The sequence below is a fragment of the Ambystoma mexicanum genome, chromosome 9 (assembly GCF_040938575.1).
Source record: "Ambystoma mexicanum isolate Mex_15411 chromosome 9, UKY_AmexF1_1, whole genome shotgun sequence".
NCBI lineage: Eukaryota > Metazoa > Chordata > Amphibia > Caudata > Ambystomatidae > Ambystoma > Ambystoma mexicanum.
In genome coordinates, this window is record NC_090931.1 from 539,991,629 (window position 1) to 540,015,417 (window position 23,789).

Sequence of the window (23,789 nt, forward strand, 5' to 3'; positions counted from 1 at the left end):
TGAATGTTTGTTGGGACAAGCCACCCGCCGCATGGCGGAGGCCTCCGACGAGGAAGGCGACCGGTGACGGCGCTTCCTCGAGTGCCTAGAAGAGGCACAGGAATGGCAGGGCCTACTCCGTGACCGAGACTAACTGGGCTTAGAAACCCTACCTACCAACAATTACTTCTTCCGCTCCCGCAAGGCCTTCGAAGTTGGAGACTGGCAGTCATCGCAGTAGTCTGTGGCGTGGTTCTTGCCCAGGCACCGGAGGCAGACGTCGTGCGGGTCTGTAATGGACATTTGAGCACTGCACGCCCGACACTTTTTGAAGCCCGACTTCAGAGTAGAAGACTAAAACAAATTCTCAAACTTTCACAAACGAAATAGAAGCACGCCGAGATTCCGAGGTGAACACGTTCGCGGAAAAATCAGAACTGAGGCTATGGGGACCCTAGATATAACATCCGGTGACATCGAACCTCAACGGAGGCCCTCGAGGACAGTGTACCGACGCAAGACGCCTATGCCGACATTTTTTTCCAAGGCAGCACAGCTGTGGCGATTACTGTCAGATGTGGAATATGTCGGAGGACACAATCCCCTCAAACCTTTCTTTATAGCTGAAGTAACACATACTGGTCTGTGCCAGACAGGATATAGTTGCTTAATAAAAGCATCATCCCGATTACTTCGTTTGCAATATTAAAGACAAAATAATCGTCTAGCGCAGGAGATGGTAAATGCTGTGCTTTCATTGAAAATGGTAACTTAAATTACTAGCTCTGCTGCACAAGTGTCAATTAAATTAGCAAACATACAAAATTGCATAGCAAATGGCTATGCAACACTAATTTTAAGCCTTGAAACCCAATAGGTTAATTGGCCATTTACTCAGCCATTTTGCGGGAACAAATCGTGTGAAGCAAAGCATGTTCTGCTATTGTGACGAACATGGATCCCCAAAGGACCAACTCCTAATAGGTTTAATGCAATTTTAAACTTTACTTCCTGTCGTCAATTCAACACCCACAAGTAATGGGTCATTAAATTAAGCAGTAAAGCAAGAGTCTAAAAATGTTGTGACATTTAGAATTACCTAGTCAAGACATTAAAGTTACAGTAGTCAACTCCTAGTCCCAAATTCCCTTTCCTCCATACTTCTGAGATATTCCTTAATGGGACCAAACCATTTGTGGCATCACACAACATACATCCTTTTATTAAGCATTCCCAGCGGGATTACAACCCAAACCAGCACAACCACCTCCGCTCCCACAATGGCCACGCTGCCAAGTCCCACTCTTCAGTCCTTCTCAATTCACCTAGGTCTACTCCTGTCCAAAGTAGGATAGCGAGTGTATGGAGGAAAGGATTTTGGACTAGGAGTACAGTAGTCACTACGTTAACGTCTTACTCCTAACGCCCAGTCCCCATTCCTCCATACTTCTCGGAGAATCAGAATCACATGTCTCTAGGGGTAGAAGGTCCTATTGCCCTTTTAACTGAAAAAGGTTAAGGAATGCCTGTCCAAACCTCGAACTCTTATTAAGACAATAGTGCTTCTGGATGTTCAACAGGAAGCCCAGATTGCGGTTTTCACAATTGAGTGCCAGGGAAAGGGTCTTTGAAAAGACAGCAAAGCCACCTTAGCTCCGACGAGGTGAGCATGAAGACCTTTAGGCCGGTTATTTCTCCAATGTGTAGCTCTACAACATGCCCCAATCCATCTAGAATCGTCATAATTAATGGCAAGTATCCCTTACTTGCACCTCAAAGGTTATAAATAGTAGTAGAGTATTTAAGTCTTTGGTGGGATTCAATAAAACTTTAGAGCCCTTCAAACATTGAATTAGTGATAAACCTTTAGGCTCAGAGCATGGGTTTGGAAAATACTGTTCGAGGTAACTCCTGGTTAATATGGAACCCACACCATCTGTGGGGCAGAAGAATGGCCAAGTTTGAAGAATCCACTCATCACAATAAAATATTGTAAATTGTTCTGCTGCTAGAGCCTTGGGATCGCCAACTATTGACGTTAGCATCCCGGAAAGACACTTTCCTGGTAGCAATTGTCTCAGTGCCATGTCACAATTGCTTCAAATGTTGCGACTGTGCCAGACTCACACTCCCATCCCATTTAGGGTGTGGGGGCTTGACTGTGGGAAAATGTCAAGGGCCATCAAAATGTCATTTCACCAGTGGATTTGAGATTGAGAAACATTACTCATCAGAATTGAGGTATGGACCTGGCCCTCAGCCAGTCCAAGTATGGGTATACATGGACCCCTTGGAGACAAAGGACAACAGACAGCATCATTCATGTGAACACCCTAGAGGGCATATGACATGCATTACTCACCTTAACAGCATTTCTGATTCATGCTGTGCATATAGTCCGACACCTAGTGGTAGTCGCCGAGTATTGCATCTGGTCTTTCGAGGATTGTCGACATGGGCGTGCTTGTAGCACTATCCCCAACGTGACATGTAGTGTACCCAAAATCCTTCACATGTCGGGGTCCCTCTGGTTGTGTTTTTTTCTGCCGTGAGGGAGCCTATGACTAAAGTGAGTGGAGAGAGAAAGTAAGAGGTTTATGTTCCTTCTACTCTGAACGGGGTGGAAGGGTGGGCGCATGTGAATCTAAGCAGATCCAATCAGAAATGCTATTACGGTGAGTAATGCATGTCTTCTGATGCTTGTGCATCTGCTTAGAGTCACATGCTGTGCATAGACTAGCGAGCAGTACCCATAGTTGGATGTGGAGTTGAGAAGTAACAGTAGTAAAGAGATGTACTACTGCTTGTCCCACCTTTGAATCAAGACTTGCAGTGAGTATCTAGGCAGTCGTGTTGTTTAAAGGTGTGTATAGAACTCCAGGTTCCTGCTTTGCAAATGTATTCGAGAGGAACATTTGCAATGAATGCTATGGAAGCCCCAGTGCTCAGAGTAGTGTGCTGTAGGCTTGTAGGGCAGATCTCTCCTGGCAAGAGTGAAGCAGTGTGATGCAGTTTACAATCCACTTTCAGATGGCTGACTTAGAGACAGGGACCCTTCTCTACCAGCGGCCACTGAAGTGAAAAACTGGTTTGTCTTAGTGGTCTCTTTTTTCCAGATAATATAGGACTGCCCTGCGCACATCAAGTGTGTGTGGTTACCTTCCGCCACGTTAGTGGTGTTCTGGAAGAGGGTGGGTAGTTCTATCGATTGGTTGACATGGAACTTTGGAATGCATTTAGGTACAAATCTAGGGTGAGTGCGCAAAACCACTGTATGTTTGTGAATTGTGACAAATGGGCCTTGAACTGAAAGGGCCTGTAATTCACCGACGTCTTATTGAAGTGACTGCCACAAGGAAGGCGGTCTTCTAAGCGAGTGCTTTAAGGCTACCCTTATGCATAGGTTCAAAAGGAAGATCCCATTAGTCTAGTTAATACCACATTTAGGTCCCATCCGGGAGCTGGGTTTGAACTTGGGGCATGAAGTCTTAACCCCTTCCATAAATGCTTTAATTACTGAGATCTTCCACCACAACACCTTTCGGGATGTAATGTATGCTGAAAGTGCAGCTAGGTGGACCTTCAGGGGATTAAAAAGCAGACCAGAGTCCACTAGATGAGTCAGGTATAAGAATGTGGGTCTGAGAGCAGTCAATGGGATTGATGCTCTTAGAACGGCAGACAACTGTTTCCATTTATTGGAATAGCAATGTCTGGCGTTAGGCATTGTCTCTAAGAATGTCCATGCATCTGAGGAAATTTGAGGTGCCCGAACTATGACCTCAGAAGCCAGGCTGCTAAGTTGAGTTTGCGGGCAAGGATGGAGTGTCTCCCCCCTGTCTTGAGAGGATGTTGTATGGGCAAGGCAGTTTCATTGGAGGAGAGATTGACATCGCCATCAGATGGGAGAACCAGGGTTGGCAGGCCCACATAGGGGCCACCAGAATCATTGTGACTTGTTAAAATGGTACATCTTGTGACCATCTTGTTTAGTAGGGGAGGTGGGGTGGGGGAGCATAATCAAATTTCCCTGACCATGTTATCCAGACCCCGTTCCCCTTGCAGCAGTTCTGGGGGTACCTGGAGGCGTAATCTTAGCATTGTGTGTTCTTCAGAGTTGCAAACATGTCGATCTCTGGGAAGCCCCATTCCGTGAAGACGTTGAGACGATGTCTTTGTGTAATTGCCATTCGTACTCTGCGGGTAGAGAGAAGTCTCTGCTGAGCACATCTGCCAGAAGATGGAGTTCCCCTGGAATGTGTTGAGACAAAAAGGAACATCATGTGTTTGAGAGCCCACTTCCGAATGTTCTGGGACAGGGATAGCCCTGGAGAGTGTGCGCACCCCCACCCCCCCCCAGTTTGTTCAGGTAATACATGGCCGTGGTGCTGTCCGTGAGGAACAGTACCGTCTTCCCCTGTAGTTGTGTCTGAAAAGCTTTTAGGACCTGCTGAGGACCAAAAGCTGTGTGCTGAAGGTGGCGAGCCCCCCCACCCCCACCCACCCAGTCAGATGTAGCCATAAAGTGGCTTCTACTGCAGGGGTGGTTAAGCTCTTCCCCTTCAAGAGGTCCCCCCCCCCCCCGACCACCACTGCAGCGAGAACGAGGGTTGCCGAGACAACCACTAGATCGTCCAATCGTCTGCTGGCCTGACACCATTGGCTGTTGAGCCACTCTTGCAAGAGGCGTATTTGCAAACTTAGCTGTGGCACTAAGTAAATGCAGGAGGCCATCATCCCTAACAGTCGCATGGCTTTGCGTACAGTCACCTCGCGACTGGCTACATAGTGAGGGATCTGGAACAGCTTTTTTGAACCCTATTGTTAGAGGGTTAAAACGAGACCGTCTTCTGTCCGAATTAGAGCTCCTAGAAAAGACTTGGCTGGGGTCTAGGCTGGACGACTTCTTGTTTGAGAATCCAAGACTGAAGAGTAGACTGTCTTTTGGATGTTTGATAGGCATTTTCAGTGTGAATCCCAACATTAGCCAGTCAAGGTAAGGATAGACTGGAATGGACTTCGGCCTCACATGTATTTTGAGTTTGGTGTCTCCAAATTCGTCTCAGCCAGCTCCCTTCTGCATATCTAGACACGAACTATTGGAACAAACGTATTTCTTTGTTTAAAAATTTCAAACATTTGAAACACGTGGACGTATAATCAAGTGGTGCCCACTCCTCTTCCTTCCTAGACTGGAATGGACTGCCTGCGCAGGTGAGCTGCTACTACCGCCAGCATCTTTGTAAATACCCTTGGGCTGAGGCAATGCCGAAGGGAAGGACCTTGAACTGATAATGTTTGTCCTCCATCATGAACCTTCAGTATTTTCTGTGCGCTGGCAGCACTGAAATTTGAAAGTAGGCATCTTTCATGTCCAATGTTGCAATTCCCCCTGTATCAGTAGAGGGATAACCTCTTGCAGTGTTGTCATTTGAAAACTTGTGGTTTGACAAATTTGTTCGCTGTGCGCAAATCTAGTACAGGGCGCATGGTGAGATCTTTTGGGTACAAGGAAGTATGCTAAATAAATATCTGGCTTGAGCCACCCCTTTTTGGCCAAAACCACAACGTCCTTCTGCATCAGGATACCCATCTTGGTAGGGGGGGTTGGGGGTGGGGGTGGGGGGGGGGGGGGTCGTAGGGTGAAGACTTCTGCCAGGATCCCCTCCTCGAGTGGCTATACCTCAGGTTGAGGAAGGCCCAAATATTCTGCCAAGCCTGTCGTAGAAGGCCTTCACGTGATGACGACGCATCAGGGTCTTCCTCCTCAGTGTCCACCAGGGTGTATGGCTGGTCCGGAGCAGGGGAAGGAGTGCTGGGTGAAACGGGCTGCAGGGTGGAGACCAGAGGCTGGTGTGGGAGGTAGAGGAGCCAGAATCGGAGGAGCCGGCAGGGGAAGTGGGGGCTACGCTGGGGCCTGTAGTGCCGGAGCCATGGGGGGGGGGGGGTGATGACTATGTGCACCGGTGGAGTTACCGGAGGGAACAAGTCCATGACTGCTTACCTTAGGATGGCCCCCCATCTGGGGTGTTGGCATCAGTCCCAAGAACCTTTCGAAGAACTGGTCTTCGGAGGCTGAAGAGGAAGCAGGAAATATTGATGGAGCGGCTGGGGGCTGCTGGGGCCAAAGCATACGCCAAAGTCGTGGTGCATGGCCCTCTGGGTACAGCCTCGCCCAACCTCTTGGTGTTGGAACATGAGGCCTATCCTGTACCTCAGGTCTAGGCCTGGTAGGGGAATTGCCGTCGGCAGTGTCACCAGTAGTGCTGCGTGAAGGCGCCCCTTCGGACATGGAGCCGGTACTAAGGCGTAGACCCGGTAGAAGAACCTTGCGGTCCCTCAGCACTGATACTGGTAGGGTCTGCAGACCATAAGGCCGGTAGCTGTGTTAGCCTTGGTGCGTGTGCTGTAACAGAACCAGAGCGGTTCCTCCCACTTGGGCATTTACTCAGAGAGGAGTCGCCATTACGTGATGCGATGGAAAATAATGGCCCTGGGGCTCCATCTCTGATTGATAAACTTCAACTTCACTAGAGGCGACCCTTCGAAGATCTCTCTCCACCTAGCTAGCCTGTTCTTCAGTGCGCGTGGAGTCAGAGCATCGCACGGGGTGCAACCTTCCCAGACATGGTCAGGTCCAAGGTAGTGGAGGCAAAGAGGGTAGGGTCAGACGTAGGAAAGAGCCCCTCGCAGGCTGGACACCTGCTGAAGCCCACTGAAGTCGACATGCGCTGAAGGAGCGTGACGCCGGAGGAACAAGTACCTAGATGACAAATAAAAACAACAAAATATAAGAATCCGAGTAAGAGCACATGGAATTACATGGCAAGGCCAAACCCAGTAGTGCTGGTGAAATCAGGCCGTTCCAGTCGACGCGAAAAGCTGACTGAGCGGCGCCAGTGGGTGGAGTCATGGGAGCGCATGCTCCCAGGGCCACACCCCCGCCCGCCTCTAAAGTTAAAGGGTGTGGAAGGTTTTTCTGGTGAAAAAGGTTGTTTCCTGTCCATAGCAAGGGACGCCCATACAATCTGGAGAAAAGGGGACGTGACGCAAGAGTAAAAAACATTACCAAAGCCAACGGTTTTGGCTTTTAATAGGAGAAACAATTCCCGGTTCATATTTTTTTTAGCTTTACAAAGATTTCTATACATCCATAAAAGTTACTGTTAGTCTTCACTTGTAATATTGTGTACCCACGAGTTGAAATGGGACATTTAAAACCTGTATTTCCACCTGCAAAAGCAGTTCTGTATTAAGTGAATGGGTTAGCTACCACTATTAAGCAGATAATGGTATAAACAAATGTGCTAAACAATGCCACTATGAAGTGGCCATGGTGCATTAACACATTCACTTTTAAAGGGCTGCTTTTGCATGTAGAAATACTAGTTTTAAATTCCACTTATTGTTGCATGGATTTACATAATTGAATTAGGCAGCGGCTATGCTACAGAGTGCATGTAACCTTATACAAGAAAACTCCAAAGCCCAAAATATATTTATATCAATAGCTTGTACTCTGCTCCAGGTGTCAGTTTTCCTCCATTCTGAAATGTATGTAGTCCACAGAGAAACAAATCTGTTCTGCAAGGTGCCCTTTGCACAAGGCTAGGCAGAGCACCATGAGCAGTTAAGTGCACGCATCTTATGTGAAAGTATCAAACAGGAAAGGCGGCTCCAGTGGCTTAGCTAAGGAAAGGTGTGTGCTGGGGAGACAGGGGGTGGGGCGCAAGGGGAACTAAATGGCAGGCGGAGACAGTTACCCATAATCTTAACGAAACTGGTGGTCGTAACAATGTTTGCGTGTAGAAGTATTTTAATCCCAACAGGTGCAAGCTTTTTTAAATAGCATTTGTTTAACCTACAATAGTACAAGAGTAGGAAGCTCCAGCACCGTACAACCGCAATCGAAAACCAAAAGCAGAGTCTTGAGTTAGCAACCTTGAAAGTCCACGCTCACTAGGGGGCCGGTGTTACGCTCACCTGACTCCCACGGAGGCGCTGGCCTGGTTCGCGCTGCTGTGACCTCTTCTAAGGTGATGCACAGGGTTCGGAAGACGGACTGGACCGGGCCCCCAAATCTGGCTTGTCTGGCTCGCAGAAGTATCCTTCTGTAGGCGAAAATAGGGGATTAACTGTCTGCGGGGTAAAGCAATCGGCCTCCCACTTTCCCCTCTCACCCTCCTTGAAACCCTTCTGTGATTCCTCGTAGCGTCTCACCTTAGGGTCTGGAAGGACGAGCTCTCCATCCTGCTTCTGATGCAGGGGCGCGTTGGTATCCAGTTACTTCACTGGATTTTCGGATTGGTGAGAACCAAACTTGCTTGGCTTCCAGGTATGTTTTTTGATAAGAGGTTCCCCTTGTGTCCATGCATTAATGTACTAATGCTAGTGTCTTTTTCCCCTTAGGGGCCGGGGTCCGGAAATGCCAGGATGCAGCGCGGACCCGAAATGAAGAGGGAATGAATCAACTGGTAAGTCTTAACATGGAGATTTAGCTTTCCTTATTCCCTTCTCTCCCTCACCTTTTGTCTGGTGTTTTTCTCCCTAGGCACTGGGGCGTGACTGCGAATCCGGATGATCACTGCTGAACATGGAGGCGCCCTGTGAAGGTGCGTGGAATGCGGCGCTGCAGCGATCGACGCGATGAGCTTTTTAATTAAAGTCTTCCTTTTCAGGATTGTCGGCGAGATGTCTCCGGGATGCGGATTTAGCAGGTAAGGACACTTCCTTCTTCTGTTCTTTTCTTCCTTTGCAGGTGATCCAGGATGCTGGCAGGCGTGGCAGAAGTCAGGATGCAGGAGCAGACACGGTGAGCGTCCAGCTGCTAGATGCAGAACAACGCGAAGCACGTGTGGCTGTTCGGGTGGGGTTTAAATAGCCTTGGAAGAAGTTCCAGGTATGTATCCTTCCCCGACCACGCCCAGAAGGTAAATTAGTCCCACAGGTAAAGAAGTTCCTTTCAGGCCTCAAGGAGGCCGGGATCCTGCAGCATGGTCTGCATCAGGTAAGTGCACCCAAGCATTCCCATAATGAGCCTGGCGCCTATGGCGCCAGGACACGGTCCAAAGGGCCCCTATATGGGGTTGCTGGATCCTTCCTTGGGGACTGGATGTCCGCTTTCGGGGACGCCGGGCTTGAACCAGCATCATGACTGCCGGAGGGGAGGGGGTTGGGGAGGGGGGGCAACATGTATTCTCTTGTAACCATAACCTTGCTGCAAGAGAAGGGAGTCCGCATTTGAATGATCAAATTAAGGCCGCCCTCATTAAACATGTCGGAACTAGGGACAACTAGCAACTAGTGTAGACCCTAAAGCTCTGCGCTAGCTGCCAAATATGTTTAAACATATTCGGGCCAGGTTCATGAACTACTTCCAGAAAAGAAACTCTTCACTTGCAAATCCACTCAGAGGACAAATCTGTGCAGTTCAGTAGTTTATTAGCTACCCTAAGTGCCCATATGAATGCTTGGAATACTTTGAACAGCCAAATTTGGCCAACATGTCAAGCTGTAGGAGATCCACGGCCATTTGCCTGAAGATGCTTTGACAGAAAATTCGATTTCTTAAAATGCAAACTGCACCAGTGTAAGTATGAATGGTAAAATTGGTCCAATAAACTTAGCAGTGTACCCTTTTGAACATGAGAATACATTCCCCCATCATCGTTCTACAAACTGGATTAGAAACATGCCAAACTGCAGAAAAACCTTCAAATGGCAAAATAAACAAAAAGCAAACCGGTCTGGGGTTTGTGTCCACCAGGGTAGGTATTTACCAGGATGAGCCATAATCAAACCGATCTAGCTAGAAAATGGTGAAAGTGGATGGGCATATGATGTCAGTGCTAAAGAAATGCAGAATACCTTTACAAAATCCCAACATTTTGGATTTGCCAAGGCTTTTTTTTTTTTTTAAAGGACTTCAGTCAATTATTTATAATTCGTGGCCGTGCAGCTGTTCATTGCACTGAACACTTGGTTAAGACATTGTTGATTTATAAAGCGCACCAAATCCAGAGGTATCTGGGCGCATAGTACAAGTAGTTTTGAAAATGTTCAAGTTAGAGTATTTACAGTCATAATATACAATAGAGCAGTAAGAAAGGCAAAGAACAAACAGAAAAGGTCGAATACAGCAATAACATATCAGACAATCTCAATGAAATGACAGGACAAACGTAAGGTGTCCAGAGGATTTCATATGTCAGTCATAGCTAGCCAGTTTTTCCTGAAGATGTGGAAAGACTGTTCAGATCTCAGACCAGACGGTAGGGAGTTCCATGACTGATCAGCCATAATTGGGAAGCTGCTACCGCCTGCTTTCTTCAGATTAAATCTCGGGATTGTAAAGCAAAAGGAATTAGCCGTCCTGGTGGGACGGGTTGAATTTTGTACACCGTTACCCCCTAGTTATTTCGGGGCAGCGTTGTTGATGCATTTGTGGGTAAGGGAGACTGTTTTGAGCGGATTTGGTCCTTACTTGTAAGCAAATTGTTCTTAGACCTAGCTTCTACGATGTGTTGTCTCCTAGGAATACTAAGGACAGTTCTAAGTATAGTATTTGAAGTTTGTTGGTGATGTATTTGCAAGCTCCTAGATATAGAGCATTATAATAATCAAGTTTTGACAGAATTCCTGCTCTTGCTAATGTGATGCAGCTCTTGGTGGAGGGGAACGATTTACAGGCACAAGCTGTGGCAGAGGCTGTGGCGTAAACCTGTTTGCGTAGATTAAGGGCGGAGTCTAGGTAGAAACCTAGGGTTTTTACCTCTTTTGCCACTTTATTGTTGATGCCATCAATATTGAAGGTTGTGTATCTATTGCTGAGGTTAGCCGGGGTTCCTAGGATCAGGAGCTCCATCTCATCATTCAAGCATAGTCCATGGGGTGCCATCCATGTTTGAATGATTAGATAGATTTTATTCATCAAGGCCAGGACAATATAGTCACCAGTGAGGGGTATGAGGATCTGGGATTCATCTACGCAATCTGTGTAGGTGACACCCAGATGGTCAAGGTCATCAAAAAGTGGCTTGGTAAAGACATTGTACATCGTGGGTGATACACAGGAGCCTTGAGGTGGTACTCATGTAATGGGTGAGGTGTCTGCTGAGGCGGGGAAAAAAAAAAACTCACTGACCCATTAGTCAGAACTGAATGGATCCATGCTGTGGCTTCCATGGAGAAGTGTGCCTACCAGATCGAAAGCGGCTGATCTAATAGTAAGAGCGCAAGTTTCCTACTGTCTTTAAGTAGGTTGATTTGGTACTTAAGATCTATCATAGCCGTTTCTGTGCCAAGTTGTGGTCTAAAACCAGATTGCCTGAGCCCTAAGAGATTGCTGGTATACAGGTATGCTTGGATCTGGAAGTAAGCTGCTTTGTCCATTATCTTGAGTAGAAACAGGACTGTAGTAATCGGCCTGTAGTTTGTTGGGATTTTAGGATCTAAGTAGGTTTTTGTTCTTTTTTTTAGAGTGGTATGACAATGCATCCTTAAGGTTATTGGGGACACTACTAGTTAGAAATGAGGCATTGCTTTAGTGATGAAGGGTGCCAGGTGTCTGGCTGCTTCTTTGATCATTTTGGCTGGGCAGCTATCTCCCTGGCATTTTGAGGGCTTGAGCGAGGCAATGATATTTTCCACCTTACACCAGAAGCTCATTTGCAGCTGTAGTAGTTCAGCCACCCACTCTGAGGACAACTTGGAAATAACATCAGAAGACCCAATAAGTAACTAATGTTGATGTTACTGAATTAACAAATACAAAGTCATCGGAAGATGTGTGGGGGAAAAGGGTGGGAACAATTATAGGGAGTAGCCTAGGGAGACAATGGGAATGTAAAGAATCAAACACCCATAGGCCCCTCACATCCAGTCTCCCTTCTAAATGTAGCCCAATGCAAAAGTTTGGGCTGTTTGGCTGGGGCTCTACTTAAGCTAAAAATATAAATGCACAAGTGGGAAATTAAAACAATGCATGGATTTCAACAGTGAGTCGAACCACAAATCGCAATCTTTCACTTAGGTACTGCTTGGCTCCAACATGAAAATTGGGATTTAAGAAACCTACCTTTTGTTGATTGGCTTTTCATCCTTTTCAAAGGGTTTCACAAACCACTTTCCAATACGCACAAAGTTACGGTTCATCAAGCACCTTTCAAGCAAATTGTGGACTGCCTTGAAAAGCAATGTGCGGCACTCGTAGGAAAGTCCATTATCCCAGATCCCATCTTCTTCCTCTGCAAAATAAAGAAAGCGGGTAACGCTTAATACTAAACAAACTCAAAGCCTGAGAATTCCCCAGGTCGGCTCCACATTAGACAAGTAGCATTGAGCTCCTCAAAACTCCCATGTGGAATCCTAGAACCGGTCATTTTACAGAGAACCCTTCCTACGTTTAGTCATAAAATCAAAATGGTCCGACGGAAAAGCCCTGCTTAAAACCTACTAGGTGCATTCCATCCATATGCAGACATTCCAAGATGTCCTAACAAGACAATCAAAATACACAAAAAAAAGAACCTAAACTAATTTCTGTAAACCCTTTTACAATATGGGAGTATACATTTCTTACAATAAAGGTTAAACGGATACCTTATGCCTTTCATTTAGAAGCACATTGTAAACCATTCCATATGGATTATCACTGCAGCACCCCATGGACTAACCTGCTTTAATTAAGCAGGCAACCAACTAGTCTTCAAAATCCCAAAGAAACTTGCCACCGCCCCCAATTTTGTAACATGCCTCAGAAATTGAGCACTGGATGCGGGTCAACCACATCGTACTGAACCCAGAAAAAAAATTGACAATGACCCGAGGGAAGAGCTCCCTCTTTACCCAACCGACCTAGTGGCCACCCTTTCTAGGCACACCGGCCACCACTGCCAAAACATTAAGAACTCAGATGCAGACCTGACCATATCAAATCAGCTTGGTGACAAAAAGCTGCTACCAGCAGATTCTCCACTGCACATTTCCCTACCGGACCTTCCCTCAAAGGATCTCTGCAATCAGGACTATCATCCTTTAACACTTGCACTATGCTAACACACTATACCTGGGAGCCACCGCAACATAACTAAGAACGGGTACAAAACAGCCTCAATGCTCCTACTAGCCCTAAAGGCAACATCTCACCAGCCCTTTGTCAGTCAACGGCTTCCAATCAGATGACTCCCCTTCACAGCAATCTGCACACCCAACACAAGACCGGAATAGCTGCAGCATAAACTTACACGATACAGGCAATCGGGTGCAGCCAGTGCTGCTCGTCTACCTACTAAAAAACAAGAATTGGTGGGCTCAGCTTTCTCAGTCCATGCATCCACCACCTGGAGCTTGATCCCTTTAACCTCCGTCACAGACCTCCTGGCCTCCAGGAAGGTGCTCAAAACCTGGCTCTTCCCTTTGACAGCCTAACAAACTCGGCCCATCTCCTAGGTTAATTATTACTCACCCTTGACAGGAATGCTGGGGCACCAAGAATCTACAAAGGCAAGGTGGCACATCTCCACCCAATTGAATGCAGCCCAGTGAAGCCATTGCAATGAGCTCTGCAAGAAATACCCCAACCAGGTGTCGGTCTCTTCAATGGAAGATCAGCACCTCGACACAACAAAACCCCACGCACAATACAGCAGAGACCCTGCCCAAAACTGAGACCAGCCGTTTGTCACGGCACCCATTCCCTCACCCGATTACTATGGGTTGCAGCTAGGGACCTAGCAACTCCCTACCCACCTTCGTGCTGGCAAAACTGCCCACACACATTTTAGAAAACTTTTCTTCACCTCTTAAATCTCAGATTAACGTCTTCCAAAAGCCGTTCAACACCACAGCGCTTTGAGGCCATATAAATGGCAGTAGGCACTATACAAGTGCCATGTAGCAGAACATCAGCCGATCCATGTAATACATAATTGGTTTGGATTAAAAACAAAAAATGCATCTAATGAGTTGCAGAAATGAAGTGAAGCAGTTTAATGAAATGTTGCCAAAAAAAGGTTTACATGCTGTGCTTTAATAGTAATAAAATGCAGATTCTTGTGGTAAACTCCAGTAGTACACAGTGTAAATGGCAGTATACCCATGTGGACCCCTGACAAACTTCACTTGTGTTTCACATGTCACAAGTGGACTATGGGCTTTCTATAGGATTTCTTTTACCAACGTATTGAATGGCTTCATTTTTCCCAAAAGCATTTTTCATCTTGCACTATGTGGCAGTATATTTCCTTTTACCCGCCTGATTCTACACGCACTTATCCCCAATTATAAACAAGCACAAACTGTATTTGATCCGAGCCTGCATTCTTCACCAATTTTCTGCTTTCCTGAGCTTGGTGTTTATTTCTTCCAAGTATCCTTGCTTTGTTACTTCGTGCCAGAATCTGTATTTGCTTACTACAGCAACACTTCACTGGTTTCAACACTGCCTGCTCACTGAGTTTTGTACTGTTTCTTCATGATCTCTGTAGTATATTGCCTCCTGGCACACTGGATATTGCCCTCCTTTTGCCCAGTGTTCCTGCATTGCATGGATAGCTGCAATGTGTGGGGACACGCCCCCCCCCCCCCCCCCCGCCGTGCATACCAGTGTTGCCTTCCCGCTATCCTGTTTAGTCTTATGTTCATCCAGGCAGAGGCCCCACCACTGCATGCATTTGTATGCAAGTATGACTATGTTGGTGGTTGGAGCACTGCTCCTGTCCAGGCAAAGAAACTCCCATTGACTCAAAATCCAGCCAACCCCTCCTGAAACCTAAACCAGTTACCAGTCTAGGCAACTGTTGTCAGCTTTACAGCCAGTGTAATGGCAGCCCAGTTCACCTCTTGGAGAGCTTCCTCCCTTCCGCAGTAACCGCAATCTAACAATCTGGCCTGCTTTTCATCCATTATTTCCCCCACCCCCCAGTGTGCATTTGCCCACCTGTCCTACACCGTGATTTCCCTCCCCCTTCCCTGGAAACTGTCAGAAACCAGTTCCCCTTTAGAGCCCACATATCCCGATGAACAATGGGGTGGGGGGTACATTAATGCCTGGCCCAAAACTGTAGCTCTGCCTGGGTTCTCCCACACAGCCTTGCCCAATTTGGCCAGCCTCCTGTGAAGGGTCAGTAATGCTTGCATTTCTCAGAATTAGACATTTTATTTAAGGAAAAATATGCAAATAAATGTTATCTAAACCTACTTATCGCAGAGTTCCTGATCTAGTCTAACTAAGGGAGTCACTCCTAGCAGAAAAACTGGCCCTCACACTAAACATTCAAAGTAAATTATAAACATACATGACTGAATAACAGAGTAATTTAAATAACCCTCACCTGTCCTAGGTAAATACCTTCCCCAGTATTGTTCAAAGTCTATTTTCCCAAATGTTCATAAAGAAAATTGAAGTCTTGAACCAGTTCTTATAAGTTCCAAAAAAAGCAAAAGTTGACTGGTAACAGTTCTTCAGCTTCCAGTTGAAAAGATCCCTTTCCAATTCTAGCCAAGGAAATAGCACCAATGGTAATCCTGGATGTCTTCCTTCCAAGATTGTTGGACCACAGTACAAAGAATATATTAGCAAACATCTTCTACAATTCTACAAGTGTTCATAACCTCTGCAGTACAGATTTGGGATAATTGTCAGGATGCTTCTTCTTGGGTTGTTTTCCCCTCGACAACCAACTTTCTACTACGGTTAGTGCGAAAACAGATTCCTTGGTTCCACAGTATGCCACTACTTCAACCAACTTTTATGTAACATCCACTGACAGTATTCTACACAACCACAGTTCTGTTAATTTTGCTTCACCTTCATACATTAGAATGGTTAGGCATTTTAAAGACTAGACACTGACTTCTACAGGTAGGCAAGGCACTCTTTCCTCTGCGCCAAAAAAAGGCAGCTTCTGTCTGCCTTACTGCCACAAGGATAACCTGTCTGCTTCAACTGACTCTCTAAACTTCATTCTCAGCATTACAGATTTGCTCAATCTTCTTACAAGCACCCAGCTCACTTCCCCAGCTTCGTTCAGCCTTGGTTCCAGTTGTGTTGGCACATTCCAGCTTCAGATAATGTCCCACTTGTATCAGAGGACACAGGACCTTCAACAACTTCATACGTAGGGTGGATTGATTTAAAAAGGGATTTCTTCACTTTAGAAAGGGTTAGCCTCTTCCCTTGGGTAATAAGTTAATACAACTACCTATGCGTTTAACAAATGCCCTAGGTGTTCCAAGGTTTAGTCAGAAAAAACAGGCATACGTGACCAGTATAAGGTAGATTTTCAACCTCAACGATCGGCAAGGGTTTGTATTCCCCCGTATTAACAGACACTTTCTACTCCAGTTGGTTGTCACAAATGGGTCACACGTGACCTTTCTTTGATGCCTTTCAATCTTGTAGCAAGTGTGATAGTCAGCTTCAGGGTTTTCAGAGTACTTTAGACAGCATTCCCTTTTTATTGGAGGCACACGATCACTCCAGCAACTTTTAAAAGTTTGATCATGGGAAATTAAAGTCGTTACTTCACACACAAGCACCAACTTTTGCTAGAAGTGCACACAATACATATCCATTGTAAAGCATATCTTTCACAACGATGAACAGTTCATGCTCGCTTTGACTCTTATTCAAGCCACTTTAGAGCTGTTACCAGTTATCAGCAAGGGTTTGAGTGAACCTGAAGACCAAACTTCACTCACCGGCTCCAGGAACGCTGCAGTTGCAGGCTGCTTCATCTTCCTAACCTCTTCTACTACGACTTTAGGCACTCTTGGGAGCAATATCCCTCTGCAGCACAGTTGTGTCTGGACACGCCAAATGGGAGTCTCCTTCACCTCTGTCCCTCAGCATGCTTCTTGCTATAGGCCTCTGGCTTCATCACTGTCACGGCTCTGCAATTCCAGCCACAAGGTACACCTGGAAAGCCCTTCACTCAGCACAGCCACGGCAAGGCTTGTGAAACCAGGACCCTCTCAAAACATGCAGGTGTAATCTGCCCTTTAAGTCTCTGGCATCACTTAAGTGATCACAATTCCTCATGAACTGCCAGCCTTGTGTTCTTCTACCACCACCACCAGCCTTCCAGCTACTTCCATCTTACCCCTCCTGCTGCAGCCGTTTATGCCGATTAGGTGGGGCGATTAATTAAGGTGCAGGACCCTGGCAAAGGCTTAGGCCTAATTACCTGTCCTCCACTTCTACATATCTCTTTATCGTCTCAATACCATGGGCATTTGGGACAGTTAGGTCCCCCTCCTCCCACTTACTTAATTTGGCAAAAAGCCAACAAAGGGAGGGATTACAGGGGAAGTTAAAGGGGTTCCTCCCAGTCTTGGTCCGTCTCACCCCCCCACCCCTCCATATGATTCTCCCTCAGTACACCAGCCCCAGGATCAGAAAGCGTCTGCCATTGCCTGGCCACATGAGGTTCCCAGACCAAGCCCATCAGATTCTTCACACTCACAAGTCAACAGCACAAATTAAACATTATACCATAAATCATTCCTGGTCAAATGTCTGCAAAGTGAAAACTATTCAGCAAGCAAGAAAGTGCTGTATGAACTGCTGAGGTTCCCTCTGCTGGCTCAAGCAGCAGACATGACATTACCACTGCTCTGTAATCGGTTAGTAGGCCATAACTAGACTAAGAAAGTATCCAGTCTTTCCTACAGATATTGCAGGCTACCCTGTTTTATAACTTGAACATAACCTCTGCCAAAAATGATTTGCCTCTACGTGCATTGTGCAACCCTACTGAGCCACGTGCAGATTTTGTTTACAAAATCCTTGGACATTTTAAACATTAAACCTTCAGCGTAGAAAGCGGTCCCCACACAAAACGGGGCAAGCATGAAGGAGCAAGACTAGCGTCACTCACAAAAAGAAAAAAAAGACTGGGCAGAGCTGTGCAAGATTCACATACAGAACTAGTATTACATGGAAAGCAGCAGGATATATACCGATAACTGGTCCACTATGGCGGGAACAGCACTCACTTTATGCAAACAAAACTGGCACAACAATGGCAGCAACAGCAGTGCAAGCTCCACATAGGTGTTTTCTGCATGTGGGAAGCTGAGACCTGTAAGAAGGTTTAGCAGCCGGTTTGATTACTGAAACATAGGGAGAGGCAGTTGACTATGGCCAGCTCATTTAATGTTCATCTTTAATAAACAATAAAAACTCTAAGGCGGCAGCAGTTAGCTCTGTCTACATTTGGAAAAAGAAAAACTATGCGCAACTTTCCAACACATTCCAGAAAGATCTGAGGTCTGAGAAATTACAGCTATAGACTTCGGAATTGGTGCTAAAGCCTGTAGCCCACCATAATGTATTATATAGCGCTTCATAACAGATTTCTACCACTTGTAAAACCATCGATAAAGGAAATGTTACTATAGCGGCTACTGTACTCCTAGTCCAAAGTACATCTTCGGACATACTTCTGGTGCGTTTCCCACACTCGCAGGGAGAGGACCAGAGCATTTTGGTTCAAAGCAAAAAAAGGACCCCCAAATGTGTTAGTTGTGTGCAAGAGACCACAACCTTCCAGGGTCTATCCCCGGCCTTGCCCAGTCAGGTACAGCCTAGGCAATAACCATACTAGTTTATCAAAGCAGGTGGGAGGGTGTATGGAAACGTGGGCGAGGAAGTATGGAAAGGGAGCGGGGTCTATGGACTAGTTGTAGTCATTAAGGTGACTTGCCTACATCCGATACCGCTGAATACCTGTGAAAGGCTAATTCGCATACACAGTGAAGGAGCACAAATCTTGACTCCCGGTCCTAACCAAACATTTTACAGGGCTGCTCGACAGAACTTAGCATTCGCTGAGGAACTGGATTCCACAAAGTATTGCCAGCAGAAAGAATAAGCAAAGGCCAAATTGAGCGCTCCAACAACCACCTCCAAGGGTGCATGTATATGAAAAGCCACAGAACATTTTGGCGCAAACATGTGCATGGAGATCTTTGGGGAAAGGCAGCCCTCGATAATTGTAGCCTCGTACAATAACAAAGTTACTCACTGTAGCGACTACCTTACTCCTAGCCCATAATCCCTTCATCTCCATACTTTGGGACATTCCATCCATTGGGACGGCAGCGGAGTACTTTCGAAGCATCAAAAATACCAGTATATTTTTTACACCGGGGCAACCGCACATAGCCTCGCCGCCCTGTGCCCCGCCCTTCAGCCCTCATCTATCGCCAAAGTCAAAAGACCATTAGCAAAATAGGACATTTTTTTTTTAGAGGGGACGGCGGGTGGGCATATGGAGGAAAGGGGACTATGGACTAGGAGTAAGGTAGTCACTACGGTGACTGTCATACTCCTACAGCCTGCCCTCTTTTCTCCATACTTTTGGGAGATTTCCCAAGCAGTGACGAAAAAACAGGGAGGATGGAAATTTCCCTTACTGGAATAGGTTCTTAAGAACTGCCTGACCAAACTGGGCATCAGCCCTGGAGCTACAGACAAGACAAGGTCGACAAAAAGCAGAGGGGAAAGCCCACGTAGCAGTCCTGCTTATGGACTCCCAAGGGACATTTCTGGAAGGCAACAGCAGCCGCTTTGCCTCCGACCAAATGTGCGTTAACGCCCCTTGGGGGCTGAAGGCCTTAAATTGTATAAGCTGAGATAGATGAAGCGACCCAGCGAGAGATGGAGGCTTTTGAAGCCTGTTTCCCTTTTGGGTCCCCGAAAGGGAGAGTTGTGAGGAGCTTCTAAGTTTACTTGTTCCGTCAAGGTAAAACTTCAGAGCTTGTCTGACATCTAGGTTATGTACAACCTGTCCTGCATCAGAGATCGTGGTAAGGCTATCGATTGTTTTGAGGAACTTTTATTTGTAAGGAAAAGATGGGTGAAGCACCACCTTATCCTTGTGGAAAGTCATTAACAGGCGTTCAATATAGAGCTTGTAGCTCACTTATTCCCGCAGATTTACCGCAATCAAGACCACTTTCCAAGAAAGAAAGTTCAGCTCCATAGTAGACATTTGGCTTGTGACACAAAGCGGTAAGGACGACCTTCAGATCCCATTTCGGGAGAGGAGGCCTGACTGGCGGAAAGATAACGACCACCTGCGAAATGCCTCTTCATAACTAGGTTTGTCAGAGAAAACAATCAACTGCCTGCGGAAAGACAAGCTGCAATGGCTGATATGTTCTGCACGATAAAACATGGACGCCAGAGGCTGCAAAAGGTCCGATATAAAAGACAAGACAGTCAATAGAAGCACGTCGACTATCAAACTGTTTAGCAAGACACTAATGACAAAAACGAAGCCATTGCTGGGGGTTGGGGGGGGGGCGTCACACCTGGCGATTGCTCTGGTTGAGGTCAGTAATATTCAGCAACCTGAGCGGGTCAGATATTGATCGGTGCAGCAGCTTCAAAAACCAGAACCTGGCTGGCCACCAAGGAGCTATGCAGAAGAGTGCGTAGTTGGAGGCACTCCTGAGCTTCCAGAGAGACCGATTAATCAACGGCTAAGGAGGGAAGGCATAAGCCTTCATGTTGTACCAAGGAATCTCAAGGGCCTCACCCAAGGAAGATGCTCCGAGACCGTCCCTGGAGGCATAGAGTGGTAGTGTCCCGTTAAAGTCGCAAAAAGGTCTAACATTGGAGAACCCCATTGCTGGAAAAGCTTGAAAAGAACATCGTTTTTCACTTCCCACTCATAATTCGCCATAGATTGGGGACCCAGAGAATCTGCCGAAACATTGATCCGACACAGAACGTGCACAGCCTGCAGCCAGACATCACGTTGGACTACGCAGTTCTAAATCTGGATAGCTAGATCCACTAGAGGTGGTGCCCTGGTTCCCCACTGTTTATGTATAACATAGCTACAGACTAGTCAGTGCAAATTTGCACCACTGTTGATAGAAGGCCAAGAGTCCTAGGTAGTTGATGAGACATGTCCAGGGACGTCCACAGATCTTACACTGAGGTGACCCAACATCGCTCCTCACCCTAGGCAGGAGTATGCTGTAACTGTAACCTGTGGCAAGGGCTTCTGGAAGGAGGTTCACACGGAAAGTTTGTACGAAATGGACCACCATGGAGATCAGCCGTCATGGAGGATGGTATCAGAATCATTTTTGAGTCCGGGTCCACAGCTTAGGACCAGCAGCTCCAAAGCACAAGCTGTGTGCACCTCATTTTCAGTCTTGCAAGAGGTAGGGCAAGAACACATGAAGCCATCAGGCCCTGGTGTCCCTGCAACCACCAGGCCGATGTGTGGGAGGGGCTCAGGAAAAGAAGGCACATGGTTGATAAATCCGCTATTCTGTCCTGTTAGGAGAACTCTGGCATAGACCGTATACCAAGGGAAACCTAGCACAATCAGATTTTGAGCAACCATCAGACGATTTACGCCAGTTCACCGACAGCCCCAGATGGAACAGGAGATGGAGTGATTGACGATTGGCTGTTGCAGCCCGTGGGCAAGAACTCAGCAGAAGCCAATCGTCCAAATATGGATAGACATGAACTCCCTGCAGTCTGAAGAACACTGCGATAACCAGTGCCAAGCTCAGACCAAAACTGCAGCACTCTATATTGGAAGTGTGCCGCTCCCATGGAAATAGAAGGCCGCTCCCATGTGGGCCCCAGATCAGGATGTGCATTTGTGTCCTGAAGATCTACCAAACTGAGCCAATTGCCCTTCTGGAAAAAGGAACTCATCTGGATGATCTTTAAATTTCTCTTGGGGTAGGAAAAGATTACAAAGGTCAAGAATATTGCAAAGTCCAGCCTGGAGTAATAAGACTCCCCTTGCTCATGCAAGGGAACAGTTTCCACCGCTCAGGTTAAGAGGTTTCTGTACCTTGGCTCTGAGGGAGGCTCAGTCTGCTGAAGAGGGTGAGGTATGAGGGAGGGGCAAGCGGAAGTTCACTCGGGCGACAAACAAAACCTTTTAGTCTTCTGTGATGGTCTGTCACACCTTCAGATAAGAAGATACATGTCCTCCCACCAGAGTCTTGTGTGACCGATGGAAAACTCATTTGGATGGTTGGCTGAGGAAAATCCGGCCACTATGCTTTTGCTGCTTGTGTCGAGGTGTGCTAGAGGAACCTTCTGCCCAGCGCGCTCGATGCTCCTGGAATCCTCTAAAACCTGAGAAGGACCTTGTCTGTGTTCCATACCTCTGCTTATAGGCTGCTTTAGCAAGGAGGGGGGGGGGGGAGGTTTGCAAGGACCAGCAATGATTTTGCAGTTTGCGTGCTTGCCTTTGTTTTATTGAGTTACTCATCGATGGACAGGGGTCGGGGGGGGGGGGGGTCAGCAGCTCTTTACCTTAAAAGGGAAGGTAGAGTACTTTGTTGTGAACCTCTGAGAACTTTTTCGCGTGCAGCCACGCTTGGCGGGAGAGGTCTCCCCCAACCATAAGGCCCAGAGCAGAAGTATCTACATTATGGGCCTTGTCCTCCAGCAGGTCCTCAGCCAGCGGATAGGCCCTCTTTATAATCTTCCAGCCTGCCCTGTGGGATACATACCTGAAATTCGGAAAGCTCCTTCAACTGCTTGAGATTTGTTGCTGCAGTATTCGCTTGCCGCAGCTGAAGACAAATTGGATTTTTTCTCCTGCTTGGACAGGACCCGAGAGGCAGCCATGGAGGATGGCGTAGATTGGAGTGTAGCTGCTGCCACCGTTGATCAATGGAGTGGCCATGCAGTCAAGGGTAGGTCCTCTGACAAATGTAGCTTGTAGCGCAAGTCAATCCCCCCCCCCCCCCATTTACATGCTGTCGGGAATGAGGTTCCTCCCAGACCTTGCAGATTCAGCAAGAGCATCCATTTCAAGGAAGAGGCCTGTGCACTGTCGTAAGAGTGAATGCTTCTGAAAGTACTCCTTGTGGGGGCCAGAGGCTCGGGTATTGAAATATTCAGCAACGTCATCATATCCAAGACCCAGTCATGAAAAGCTCTGATAGAGTGGGGCGGGTCTTTATTATCCTGGCCTGCTTGGTCCCCCGTCGGTTGTGGCAGGAGCCGAAAAAGGCTCTAGAGCATGTGATACTTCAGACACTGGGCATATTTGATTGTGCAACCAGTGCCTTAAGCACTGGTGATCGTGGAGGCAGTGTGGAGGGGGCGCCCCCACTGGACGAGGAGGCACTACCAAAACTTGCTGAGTAGAAGGAGCAGGCTGCGGCTCGAGAAGCTTTGAATAGATCCTTAAAACTAAGCCTTCATTGGGTTAGAGTGGCCTGGAATTTGCCAAAGAACACATCCTCAGAGGACAGTTTAGGCAGAGGAGTGGTTAGAAGCCACTCTTGAGGGGCATACCACCAGGATTGTAATGAGGCTGGTTGCCAAGATGGCCCTCCTCCAACTGGGCCCACATAAACTAAGGGAGCAGACACAGGAGGGAGCGAGACTGGCAGTGGGAACGGTGCATGCCAGTCCATTGGAGGGCAAAAAGGATTTCTATTATCCACATTCTGTGGATAATGCTGCTCGGCCACAAAGCTAGGCCCCTCTGTACCAGCTGTTGAGAACGTTGGTGTGAAAGAGCTAGTCAAAATGGCTGCCTCAGACTGCGTGGGTTGAATCGCCATTTTGTCACTGCCTGAAGTGATTTGCATCACAGGTTTCATTAAGGCCATTGTCAATACAGGGATTGTAGGGGCATTTTTATTTTTAAACCAAACAAGTTTTAGCCCTGTGACTAGGAACCTCAGCAGAGCTGGTACTTTAAGACTTGGGGCATTTGCCCCCTCAGCAGGATCGGTACGACCAGAGGCCCGAGTGTGGGAAGGCTTAGTCACCCTCTGAAGCCAGAGCCCTCAAGGGGGGGGCG

At 47.1% G+C, this 23,789-nt stretch overlaps 1 protein-coding gene across 1 annotated transcript in view; it reads right to left on the reverse strand.

The window, feature by feature from the left end:
• MED13 (mediator complex subunit 13) overlaps positions 1-23,789 on the reverse strand; it is a 1,760,496-nt gene that overhangs the window by 1,591,282 nt on the left and 145,425 nt on the right. Inside the window, exon 3 of the mRNA XM_069615091.1 lies at positions 12,056-12,224. Within this exon, the coding sequence (XP_069471192.1) occupies positions 12,056-12,224 (169 nt within the window). The remainder of the gene's footprint in view (positions 1-12,055; positions 12,225-23,789) is intronic.